This window comes from Cebus imitator, unplaced genomic scaffold, assembly GCF_001604975.1.
Source record: "Cebus imitator isolate Cc_AM_T3 unplaced genomic scaffold, Cebus_imitator-1.0 Scaffold37, whole genome shotgun sequence".
NCBI classification, from domain to species: Eukaryota; Metazoa; Chordata; class Mammalia; order Primates; family Cebidae; genus Cebus; species Cebus imitator.
The window spans coordinates 2,799,511-2,813,576 of record NW_016107352.1 but is presented as its reverse complement, the minus strand read 5'-3'; the positions used below and the strand labels follow the sequence as shown (position 1 = coordinate 2,813,576).

The window sequence follows — 14,066 nt, the reverse complement described above, 5'->3', positions numbered from 1 at the left end:
ATAGGAGGGAAAGCTAAATAAGCCAAAGGAAAAACTTGTGTATAAGCTGCTTATCTGCTATTATTAGGAAGGTGAAGGGATCCTGGCAACACTTTGTAGTCTTTAAGGGCATTTTGGCTTCTTGGCATGATGCTCTGGAATTATTTTTTCCATTTTTTCATGCTGTCTCTGTAACACAACCTCTTTACAGAGTACATCTCAGGAAATGACAATTGGCTGTCGAATCCCATACAAACTGATTGGATATGACAGCTTAGAGGAAGAAATATTCTGCAGACTAGAAAGTTTTTACTCATACTCTTATATTTTAATCCTCTTTTTACTTTATCTTGGTCAACTTTATTTTTTCAATTAGATAATTTAAAAATCAACACATCACATACCATTCTCTCCTAAGAGCAATCATAAGATCTGATGATTTTTTCTGATAGACAGGATAGGGTTTCAAATTTGCATTATTTTATCTACTGATTTAACTATGAATTCTATACCAAACTAATGCTGCATGTGTTTTTAAACATCTCTAATCTAAACCATCTGGAGGGGCATGGTTTTGCAAAGGCATCCCTTTCAGGACACTGTGGATTTTGTCACTGCTTGAGGTTTTGGCAAGCCATCAACATTACTATAATTCTCTTTTGTGAAATATAGCTTTTGACTAGGATTTGAGAGTCTTGTTGGGGGGTGTGGATGCATTTATGTGTGCATGAGCACTTGGGTACAATTTTTGCTCCTGTTCTCTTTGATTTTCAGGAGACCATATTTATCATGAACATTAAAAAAAATAAAGATTTTAATTTAATTTCAACTACTCAACATAATACTAGACAAAGTTACTAAAGATGCAGAGATGTAATGCTGCATAACATACCTTATTATTTCTATTTGCAGAAATTCTCTCTTCAATAGTAAATGCTTTCAAATAATTCCAAAAATTAAGTTTTGCTCAAAGTAACTAAATGAATTAAAATAAGAATGTGACTCCTGGGGAATATGAGTCTCTATTTATTAATAACACAGTATGCTAAAAAAGCCTCATTCTTCCAACAATATTAGGCAACTTAAAGACACACACAAATCAGAAAGTGTGTTTGCAACGGGGGATAAAAGCTATATTTAAAAAAATAGATTGTCTGGAATTTAGAAATGGTTCCATCCCTAGAATATAAACAAGATAAAGCAATGTACAAGTATCCCTCTCAGAGGTGGTAGTGGCCTCTGTCCAGTCTTGGTGGGTACTCATCTGGCCTGGGGCAACTACAGCCCACTCCTGCTTTGTACTGGTTCCTTTCCCAGAAGGAGGTCCCCCATGCACACACCTCTGAGGGAGGGTGTTGTCCTTCCTAGACTCCTCTTTCCTTTCAGACCACCTGGTATTCTTTTAAACCTGCTTTTGCCTATATGAAAACGTTGTAGGAAAGCAGAAACTGGACCCCTTCCTGACGCCTTACACTAAAATTAACCCCAGATGGATTAAAGACTTAAACATAAGACCTAACACCATAAAAACCCTAGAAGAAAATCTAGGCAAAACCATTTAGGACATAGGCATAGGCAAGGACTTCATGACCGAAACACCAAAAGCACTGGCAACAAAAGCCAAAATAGACAAATGGGACCTAATCAAACTCCACATCTTCTGCACGGCAAAAGAAACAGTCATTAGAGTGAATCGGCAACCAACAGAATGGGAAAAAATTTTTGCAGTCTACCCATCTGACAAAGGGCTGATATCCAGAATTTACAAAGAACTAAAACAGATTTACAAGAAAAAAACAAACAAGCCCATTCAAAAGTGGGTGAAGGATATGAACAGACACTTTACAAAAGAAGACATACATGAAGCCAACAAACATATGAAAAAATGCTCATCATCACTGGTCATTAGAGAAATGCAAATCAAAACAACATTGAGATACCATCTCATGCCAGTTAGAATGCAATCATTAAAAAATCTGGAGACAACAGATGCTGGAGAGGATGTGGAGAAATAGGAATACTTTTGCACTGTTGGTGGGAGTGTAAATTAGTTCAACCATTGTGCAAGACAGCGTGGCGATTCCTTAAGGACCTAGAAATAGAAATTCCATTTGACACAGCAATCCCATTACTGGGTATATATCCAAAGGATTATAAATCGTTCTACTATAAGGACACGTGCACACGAATGTTCATTGCAGCACAGTTTACAATAGCAAAGACCTGGAACCAACCCAAATGCCCATCGATGATAGACTGGACAGGGAAAATGTGGTACATATACACCATGGAATATTATACAGCCATCAAAAATGATGAGTTCGTGTCCTTTGTAGGGACATGGATGAACCTAGAAACCATCATTCTCAGCAAACTGACACAAGAGTAGAAAATCCAACACCACATGTTCTCACTCATAGGCGGGTGTTGAACAATGAGAACACATGGACACAGGGAGGAGAGCACTATACACTGGGGTCTGTTGGGGGAAAATGGGGGAGGGACGGGGGGTGGGAGGTGGGGAGAGATAGCATGGGTAGAAATGCCAGATATAGGTGAAGGGGAGGTAGGCAGCAAATCACACTGTCATGTGTGTACCTATGCAACAATCTTGCATGTTCTTCACATGTACCCTAAAACCTAAAATGTAATAAAAAAAAATCAAGAGGGAAAATAGTCTGGAAAAAAAAAAGAAAAAGAATAGTTTAAGTATTGCAAAGAAAGAAATAAAAATATTGTTATTCATAGATCATATGATGGTATACACAGAAAAAATAAAAAGTATACAAATAAATTACTAGGATTAATAATAGTGTTTGACCGAGGTGTTTGGATATAAAGGGAATATAGAAGTTGAATTTCTACATACCAGCAGAGTAAATGTGATGGCTAATAAATATATAAAATGTTTTTCGACCTCATTAATAATCAGAGAGGTGTAAATTGAAACTACATTGAGATAAGTATTTCACAGCTATCAGACTAGCAGAATGAGTAGCAAGTATTCTTGAAGATATGCATCAATTGCAATTTGGCATTATCTAGTAAAGTGGAAAATGTGTATTTCCTTTCCTGGGACATTCCAATGCACCCTAAATGTGGACAGTTTTATACTGTGAGACATGTACACAAATATTTATAATGCCGCTATTGTACTGTGAAAATAAAAACTTGTGACCTAAAAAAAAAAAAGGAAAAAAAGAAAATGTTGTAGGATAAAGAAAATGCATAATCTGATAGTCCAGAGAATGGAAGCCCGACCAAAGGGGTCCCTGGGTTATACACGTCTCTAAAAGGGACAGCTCTTAACAGATATGCTAAACTGGTATTAAATGAAAGTAGAAAATCTTTGTCAGCCCCATCATCCTTATTCTTGCTTCATAGCCTACAGAGTGTGTTAAGCATGGCAAATGGCCAGTTAGTCTCTAAAGAATTCACTGTAGCCATGTGAGCTGTAGGCACAGAAGGGTTGGAAGGGTTCATTTATGAAGCTCGTGCATGGAGCCATCTGTGAGTAGTCAAGCCAAGGAAGCCAATGCATCTGTACCTTGCATGTGGCAGAAGCACAATAACAGGGTGATATTCAAGCAACACAAACAGTATCACCTTACTGGTTATTAAAATGTTGAGCCTGGCTGGGTGTGGTGGCTCACACCTGTAATCCCAGCACTTTGGGAGACCAAGGCAGGCAGATCACAAGGTCAGGAGATCGAAACCATCCTGGCCAACATGATGAAACCCTATCTCTACTAAAAATAAAAACATTAGCTGGGCGTGGTGGTACATGCCTGTAATCCCAGCTACTCAGGAGGCTGAGGCAGGAGAATCGCTTGAACCCAGGAGCTGGAGGTGGCAGTGAGCCAAGATTGTGCCACTGCACTCCAGCCTGGTGACAGAGTGAGAGTCTATCTAAAAAGAAAATCCAAAAAACAGAAAACAAAACAAAACAAAATGCTGAGCTCATTTTGTACTCATTGGTAAGATACCCTTCTCTACTTGTCCCCAGCACTCTCCTGCTGCCTGAATTCCTTGGTACCTCCTTTGAGACCCCTGTCACAACACCCCATTCAGCAACTAAGAAGGGGGGGTCACATCATGCTATTTGGATAATACACAAAAATTGCTACATATTTTCAACTTCATTCTTGCATATTCAATAATAATTATTGCTGACACTCACTGGGTACTTACTATGGACCTGACACTAAATACTTCACATTTGTTCATTTATTGTAGTCTCATAACAACTGTTTGACTTGCTCAAGGTCACAGAGCTTCTAAGTGGTAGAATCCAAATTATAATTCCAGGCTGTGTGGCCTTATAGTTTGCTCTTAACCACTGTGTACTTAACTGCCTCCCAGAACTCAGAAAATACTTCATCATCATTTAGTTAGGAAACAAATGGTAAAATGGTGGAAGGAGAGAACTCTGGAAATGTCTCAGGTTCCCTCTATCAACTGGCATTTTAATATAAACAACACACACACAAATCTGACCAATGTGGACAGGGCCTAGGCAATAGAGATAATTGAGAGGAACCAGTCAGGTGATGGAAAATCAAGCACTGTTAGAATTGGGGAAAACTGAAGGGCTCTTGTGGAGAGGGTCTCACCTCCAGCCTATCAATGCTGTGAGGGCCTGGCCATGGTGGGAACGTCCAAAGTATCTGTTGAATGAACAAACAACTGAATGGATAAATGAATGAATCTAAGTTAGGTGAAACTTCTTCAGGAATATATCCAAGCAAGAAAAATAAAAATGCCAACGTTTAAGCTTCTTCCTGTGTGACTATCATGCAATAACAGTAAAACAAACAGATGTAAAGAGAACACTTTTATCATTTCAAAGCAAGTTCATCAATTACTATGGACTGAATTGTACTTTCCCCCACCCCCACCTAATTCATATGTTGAAGCACTCACCCTCAATATGACTGTATTTGGAAACAGGGACTAGAAGGAGGTAATGAAGATTATGAGGTCATAAGGATAGGGACCTGATAGGATAGGATTAGTTTCCTTATAAGAGACATCAACAAGCTCACTGTCTGCATCCACCTGTGTGTGGTAAGGTTACATACGCAGTATAACCTTACCAGTTATTAAAATACTGATCTCATTTTAGCTCAGTATTTGCTGCCTCCTTGACTTTGGTCTTCTCAGACTCCAGAACAGTGAAAAATAAATTTCTGTTGTTTCTAAACACCCAGTTAATGGTATTTTGTTACAGCAGCCTGAGCAGACTAATATAACTATGATATCTCTATTATCCTCATTATAATCTTAAGAGGTAGTTGGAATCCCATCAGTATTCAACCCAGACCCCTCAGAACACCCATCTTCCTGAGACCAAGGCTTCTCTCACCTCAATAAACGGCTGAGGGTGGGTGGGTACTGAAGGGAAGGGAGGTATAGGCCAGAGAACTTGCTCATATTGCAATCTGGCTCTCACTGCACAGCATCCATAATTCCCAGGACAATTCCTAAATTAAGCACACTGGAGAAAGCCTAGTTCAGATGGTTGTAGCACAGTGGATGGGGAGAGAAGGGAAGGGTATTTAGGAAACTGGATAGAATCGGCAATGCTGGAGTTGTGTTGACATGTGTGCACATTAATGGGACAGGGCAAATGCTAGTAAGAGGCTTAATTTTTGTAATGATATGAAACTTTAGCTTGATCACTTGCAATGTGACATGGTAAGACAAAACGATTTTAAAACACTTGTAACGTGACATGGTAAGACAAAACAGATTTTAAAACATGTGTATTCTCGTGGCATCCTCTGCATCAAATAGCTCACTTGGTCCCTCGAATACTACATGAAGTATAGAAATAATTTCCTTCATTACTCTTTTAGATAAGGAATCGCCTAGAATACAATCTCTTTGCTACAATTCAGCTGATAACTCTAATTTCCCTAGATGTATCCCAATGATCACTTCTGCTTCTTCTTGTGTTGCTTTTTGAAGAAGACTCTAGAAGAGGGTAAGAAATGGAAGCTGGAGAGGCAGGTTTTCTGCTTCCAGCTTCCCGGGCAAAGCACAATGAAATTCCTGCTGTTTGATTTAATAAGAATCAGTATCTAGCTCATCAGATCAGTTATACTCAATTGCCAGAAAAGAAGTGTTTTGAGATGTCTGCATTTCATTTCAGCATGTACACTGAAACTCCCTATGCCTTTTCCTAAAGGCACAAAGTAGCAATGTTGTGCCACTATTCCTCTGGTCTGATCTATGTAAGTTGTGTCTTTTACATAAAAGTTTAATTTTACCTTTATGTCATATGTAAGTTTAAATTTTCCATGACTTTATTCTGGAAAATGTGTATCATAATCTGTGCAACACTGGTTGAGGTGTTCTTGTCTGTTTTCCCATCCTATGGCACTCTGAATATCATATTTGAAAACCGTCTGGGTCTCAATCTTGTTTTCGTGTTCTTAGCCACGGAGTTTATTTGGCAATTACAAAGCACTTACTATGTGCTTTCATTCTGAATTCCAGGAATTCATACTAAATATGAAGCAGTAATTGTCAAAGAACTTTCTATAAAAAGAATAGAAAGGTGATGGAAAATTAAGCACTGTTGGGATTGGGGAAAACTGAAGCGCTCTTGTCGAGAGGGTCTCACCCTTCACAAGGAAAGGTCCTTTCCTCCTTTTTGACCTATAACAACCACTTTTTAGCCTAGCCAAGAGAAAAGCTTAGAAGATGCCTTTTTCTTTTTATCAGCTGGACCACAAGCAAGTTACTCTTCTTTTCATTAAAAAAAAAATTCTTAAGGAGATTCTAATACTTCTTTGGTGAAAATATACTTTCCAAAGTTAATGTCAAATAATTTATATCTTTGTGTCCACAGCTGTTTTGTAGATTTGAATTACAGGCCACAATCTGGGTTAGGGGAGGGACAAAAATTGATGGAGGAAGAAATGAGATTTATTGAAATAAACTTTACAATTACACTAGAGATTAGAGAAAGTCTTCTTTTCATGGGACTGGGAAACACAACAGTAAAGCCACCATGACTCACCCAGGGTCACTCAGCAGTGTGATCAGCTGGGAATGGAACTCCAAGTCCTGACTTTCTGTCCATGTCCTAACCACCAGCCCACGCTCCCTCCTCTGTTACCATCACTCCTCACAGGTGGAACTCTCTTTGAGGTTAGCAGGTACCTTATGCAGAGTCAAACACTGGGCAGCTGAGGCCGTGAGCAGCAATGACATCTGTAACTTTTATAGAATCTTAATGGTAAGTGAAGCCCGTGTAGAAATAAAGACTGGGGGCTTTAAACACTGACGCAAATGTGGTTAGCTGATTACCCCACTTCACTTTCTGCTTTGCCCTGAAATAGTGAAGGTTTCAGGTCATTTCCAGTTTCAGGTCACTGTCAGATCCTCCTCCAAAGGAGATTGCCAAGAACAAAGAAACCAAATCAGGAAAAAGTAAAAGTAAAAATAAAAACCTCTGACCAAGCTAAGCCTCTAAACATAGCTTTTCCACTTACCTCAATGCAGATAATTCTAAGATGTATATTTCTGATTCTATTCATTCCATTTAAAAGGGAAAGACCACACCAGAATAAGCAATACAGGGTGGTCAGACACATAATCTAATGACAGTGTGTGGAAGCCACTACAGAAGACAGTAGGAGCACTGCCAGTGTGTGATGGGGCCGAGTGGCTGATTTCTATGCAGAGTCCACCAATATTTTCCAAGTACAGATAGCTTTTACTGAAATAAAAATAGAAAATGCAGGCCCAGAGCCCACAATAAAAATTCAGTTTAGTCACAACACAAAAACTGCCCATGCCAGTAGAAGGTACTTTTTGGCCTTGATATCCACAACAGAGAGAAACGAAACTTTACACTAAAATCTTTTTAAGAGTAGGCCAAAAGCTTGTCAGTCTTTACAAAACAACACTGAGCTGATGTCTGTTTCTTGTGCATTTACTTTCTACTGCCTGAAACAATGCTTTTCTGATCCATTGGTTTTGTTCGCAATTATACACTTACAAATCAGCAGAGATTCATAAAAAAATGAAGAATCAGCAGAGATCAGCAAGAAATTAATAGCTAATGCAATTACTCCAAAATTATAAAAGTATAGTCATTATAAGGTACTCTTGCTATTCTCTACCTGTCCTTTTTCTAAGAGCCTAGTTGTCTAATTTTGAAAAATCATCAGAACTGAAGTGCAATAAAATATATATTTAAAAAAATAAATTCCAAATAAATGAAGAGATATGCAATATTTCTTTAAAAAAAATCATCAGAACATCACAGAATGTGGAAGCACATTCAAATGACCTAATTTCCCTGAGTTAGTGTCCAGAAAGGGCCAGCTGTAATAAATAAGATTTAGCAAAGATCAGATAGGACATAGAAGAAAAGTTATAGGTCAGTGAGTGAGGGTTTTTGTTTTTCCACATATATATTTTAATTCTGTGGGATCTCTATTTCCCTTTAGGGTTAGAAGGCAGTAAACATAGTCACGTCTAGAACCATATCTAATCAATATCTTATAAGGGTATGTGACCAAAAATATACCTTGAATGGGCTGCACAGCCTTTGATATCAAGTCTCATGTCTGCCCACGTTTTTAGAATGCAGCCTGGGTGCAATCCCATTACTGGGTATATATCCAAAGGATTATAAATCGTTCTACTATAAGGACACGTGCACACGAATGTTCACTGCACACTGTTTACAATAGCAAAGACCTGGAACCAACCCAAATGCCCATCGATGATAGACTGGACAGGGAAAATGTGACATATATACACCATGGAATATTATGCAGCCATCAAAAATGATGAGTTTGTGTCCTTTATAGGGACATGGATGAACCTGGAAACCATCATTCTCAGCAAAACTGACAGAAGAGCGGAAGATCAAACACCGCATGTTCTCACTCATAGGCGGGTGTTGAACAATGAGAACACATGGACACAGGGAGGGGAGCACTACACACTGGGGTCAGTTGGGGGCAAATAGGGGAGGGACGGTGGGGGGTGGGGAGCTGGGGAGAGATAGCAAGGGGAGAGATGCCAGATGTAGGTGATGGGGAGGTAGGCAGCAAATCACACTGCCATGTGTGTACCTATGCAACAATCTTGCATGTTCTTCACATGTACCCCAAAACCTAAAATGCAATAAAATAAATAATTGGGAAAAAAAAAAGAATGCAGCCTGGATGATGGAATGAAGTGACAGAATGAGCTCTACTGTTCACTAGCTGGGTAACCTCTAAAGTATAAAATCTCTCAACTGGAAAAAGAGAATAATAACATTTTTCCTGCCTCCCTTTTGTATAATCAATGAGATCATGAAGGCAGAGGTGTTAGGGAAATTTAAAATACAGACACATGTAGATATTGCTACAAGTATTACACTTTAGTACAAAGGTAACCAAATTGCCTTTATTATATTATCAGTCTACCTAATCTCCATCACTATTTCACCTAGGACTTCCCTGGCTTCCCAAAGCTTCCTGATTTGGGCTCCCAACAGTTCAGAAATACTCAATATCATAGTAATTTTGTTTTTCTTTGGCAGCCAGTGATATTTACCTGGCCTTTATCCCAACATCATAAGTATCACCTGTAGCAAAGTGCTGACTACAGGTTTTTGGAATCAACTATTTTATCAGCATCTTTTGGTAACTCTTGTATGACTACCTTGTTACTATATTTAGGGTACCTCTTGCTTTTTAAAAAAATTGTGTATACATTTTCTTCTAAACTACATGCATTGGATCATTAAGGGAGAAACTAAAAAAAATTGAATGTTTATTGGAGAAATATTTAGTCAATGATCCCAAAGATACACACACAAACACACACAAGCACACACAAGAATGCCCTTTTCAATTAATACTAGCATTAACTATTGTCATGTGGTAAAACAAGTAATTTATAGTGGATTTCAAAAACCTGTAGTCATTTAATATCATTAAAATGTAAAAACCATGATAAAGATCATACATATTGATTATAATAATGTGTTACTTATTAGATTTTTAAAATCAAAGATATACTTTCTGTAATGTCAAAATAATTTAAAAGGCACTGTTTTTCAAAAATGTGCTTCTCTTTATTTCTTAATCCTCATAGTATATTCCTGAAAATTCAGCAAACCTTGTAAAACTGAAAAAAATTAGGATTTTGTACTTCTATGTTTACAGAAGGACCATATCAAGCAGCCTTGAAAATCTTAAAAAAAAAAAAAAAAAAGAAAAAGAAAAAGAAAAAACCATTCTTATTTCAAAGGCTCAGAAAGTAAAGGTTATTTACCATACGGATTTAGGCTTCTTGTTGTTTTTGAGATAGCAAATTAGAAAAACATGGGCAGAGTTAGAAGTTACTCAATCAGGCTGAGGCTGGGACTTCTTTTCCAGCAGCTGTTATTCCCCAAATTATATCTGATAATGCTCTAACGTCTAAACATATTTTAGTTCACAAAGATACTTGGCTCTTCGATAGAAAATGGCACTAAGCTTCCAAAAATCAACAGGTTTACCCACCCTCTTCAAATGATGTATTTGTATTCAGAGTAATCTGCCACTCAGTACCTCTGAATTGTAACATTTGAGGAACTGCAATTTTGAGCTGAAATGTTTGTTTTTTATTTGCCTGTGCATAATCACAGGATAGGAGCATTAACAAAGGGGTTGGTGTATTGGCCAATGCTGAGGCCTATTATTTAGGCAGAGTCATGGCAACAGAGCAAAGCTGAACGTGTACAAGGGTACGATAATTTCAGCCTGTATTGTGTCAAGTGGAAGAGAAGATGTGTCCACAGAAAGAAGGAATGAAAAATACAAACATATTTGAAATTACATCTGCATTTTCAAACCAGAAACAGCAACTATATTTCCTGACAACTCAAGAAATATGAGTGGCAAGTCTTCCCCCATGCTGGCTACAGAAGTATTATCTGTTAAGCAGTATGGCACCCATAAACGTAAAATCGGCAAAATCCATTTAACTACATTTCCAAGAGAGTGGGAGACTTGAAATGGTAGTGCTCTGAGGATGTCCACGTGGGTGGCCAAGCATATGTTGCAGCTAAGCAGAGGAAGTGGTACACCACGATTTCTTCATAAGTGAGAGGTCTTTATAAACTCATCCTCATGGGGACTGTTTTAAATAGAAAGAAAATGACACATGGTCCCCAAACAAGCTTCCTAACTGTTTGGGGAAGGTTGCCACTTTCCCAAAACATTAGGTTACTGTGGGGGAATTTTCCAAAATTGTCAACCATTTCATTTTTAAACTGAGTTCTTCCTCTCAGCATAAGAGATGCAATACAGCATGAACTATATTTGGTCTAGCAAGAGATCTAAGTTATTTTTACTACACTGACTCCTACCTGACAGTGGAAGACGTATTCTGGTGTGGTTTTCTTAAACTTCATGTTCCAAACCAAGGCCACTCCGTCTGGTTCATGAGGAGCATCTTCATTGTTGTTGTAAGAAGCCACCATCAGCTCAGGGTACTAAATGAAAGAGATCACAAGAATGAATTACGCTAAGAGGACAACACAAGGAAAACTTTGTTATTTCTATATACATGTGGTATACTACATAGTGTGAATGATACTTTCTGTTATGTTGTGTCATAGCTAATATCAGCTTACTGCTGCAACCTCCTGCAATCTGGTTTCCACCTCCAACACTCAGTATGTGCTCATCATACTCACCAGTAACTACCAAATTACAAACACCGCATTATCTCTCTGTATTATTTGACATTCTGTGCTACTCCCTTCCTTCTCCTATATTGGCTTCCATTACATCTTTTTCTCCTGATTTTCTTCTGTGACTTCTCTTTCAGTCCCTGCAGGCTCTCCTTCTATTACATATATTCCAAGGAGGGTTGTTCTCCCTGAGTAAGCTCATCCACTCCAGTGGCTTTAATAAACTTAACATGCTGGTAATTTTCAAATCTACATCTCTAGGCTTAATTTATCTCCGTGATGCAGATCTTTATATCTGACTGCCTACTAGGGATTGCTCAGGGCTGTCCATACACACATCAATTGCAACACAGAAAAATGAGCTCACTGACTTCCACATGAAACCTACTGCTCTTCCAATGTTTCCTATTTTAGTGTCTTGCACTAACATTGACTTGGCCCAGGCCAGCCATTCTATATTTATTTTTACTTATTTCTCTGTCTCACTCCCGTATACTGAATTTCCCTAATTCCTCAATACCTTTCAAATGAATATTTTCTTTCTATCTCTAAGGTCAGAGCCTCCTACATTAATTTATCTGGATGAAGGTAACAGCTTCATAAATGGCTTCCTATACTGACCTACTCCACTCTCCCTCCTTTATCAGGAAGCCTTTACAAAATATATATGTGGCTAAGTCATTCCTCAGTTTAAAATACTTTAATGGGTCATCATTACTTTCAATGCAAAATGCAGGTCACATAGGATATTTAGTAATCTGTCATTTTCTGCCTTCCCTGCTTACCCTCCTACAATCTTCCCTCTTTCTTCCCACCTCCCACACCCTAGGATCCAGCCTCACCGGACTAGTTTTGAGGCACACAGGTACACCTTTGTACCTGTGTGCCTCAATGAAAGTCTCATTCTCACTCTCATTGGGATGCCTCTTCCCAATGAGAGTTAAGTATGCATGTGTTGTTTACATACTTAACTTATCCTTTAAGACTCAACACAGGCATAAACTCCTCCAGACAATCCTGACTTAACCATCCACTTCATTCTTTGCCTATTATCAGCTCCCTTAGTATTATGTGTCTGCCCTGCCAGTTAAAGCACTTGTCAAATGCATTATAACTTTTTTCTCCACTTATGTCTTTTGCTAGATTGTAAGCTCTTTGAGTGTAGGGACTGGTTTTTATTGACCTCTGAATCCAGGGTCTAGTAATTCCTAGCATGTAATAAACTCATGCCAACATTTCTTTAATTATTTAAAATTTTCAATTTTAGTAATTCTGTGCTCAACAGAAAGGCTTTATATTTCATCCTTTGTTGTCAAACAATACTAATAATTAAAGGCTTAAATGCAAGAAACATAACCAGTAAAATAACAAGAAAGACTCTATAGTGATGTTAGGTATTAGAAAGACCTACTCACCCTACATAAACTCTGTCCTGAATGTTATTAAATAAACTGAGGATAAATCTCATAGGAGGTACTTATGAGTTAGGACATATTTCATGAAAATGTCATTCTTATCTAGGATTCTCATAAGGCAGCTCTATTAAAAATAGCATCAGGACTATAGCAGATCATATAACTCTCTTCTTATAATTTAATCTTTTCCTTCTTTTTCACTATGTTGTATATATATTTAATGGAAGATTTTCTTTATAAATTTGAACATGAACTTTTTTTTTCATACCAAAAGTAACTAAATCTAAGTCTTATTCATTCTTCCAGCAACCTCAACTAAAGAAAGCTGCAGAGTTACAACTTGCTGGTTGTGCAGAGGAAGTATAAGCATACGGTGATACATATGTACATGGTCACCAGGGGAAGTAATCATTCTTTATTAAAAAATGCTCCTCAGCGGATGAATCAAAGGCCTATTAAGAAAGGCCTTTGATTCAAAGCCCATTCAAAGAAACTAACATCCAGATAAACACGGAAGTCTCCAGACTGTCCATCTGAAGTTTAACTATGTCACATGTGAAAAGGCAGCTCTATAAACATCAACACCAGTACTACAGGGGCCAAGGAGCAGCCAGATGTGTCTGCAATAATATCCCGCAGCTTTACATCTGGGTCTCATCGTTGGCACCCACTTACAGGTTTTCTTTTTCCATTCAAAAATATTTTAAATTATTTAGCCTTAAATCTGCTTTAGAAAACAGGGGGTGCTTTAGCAAAATTACCAATGAAATGCCTTTGGCATAATTTCTATAGCTGAAATCTTAAGGCCTAAAGATACTAATTTAAATTTTATCTCATGCAAGTTTTTGTGATTTCAAAGTGCTCTCTAGTATGTCTTTTCCCACTGTTTGTTTGAACATGACTAGTCATATTTTATTTTTCCAAAAAAACTCTAAACAATTACTTAAATCTTTTTTTTTTTTTTTTTTTTTTTTTTT

The 14,066-nt window shown here is 37.8% G+C and overlaps 1 protein-coding gene across 6 annotated transcripts in view; it reads right to left on the bottom strand.

Annotated features, from left to right (window-relative positions):
* The window catches only part of DYNC1I1 (dynein cytoplasmic 1 intermediate chain 1), a 314,653-nt gene that overhangs the window by 95,197 nt on the left and 205,390 nt on the right, over window positions 1-14,066 (bottom strand). For all 6 annotated transcript variants that reach the window (XM_017525159.2, XM_037737288.1, XM_017525163.2 and 3 more), the window contains one exon: window positions 11,348-11,473. In XM_017525159.2, the coding sequence (XP_017380648.1) occupies window positions 11,348-11,473 (126 nt within the window). The remainder of the gene's footprint in view (window positions 1-11,347; window positions 11,474-14,066) is intronic.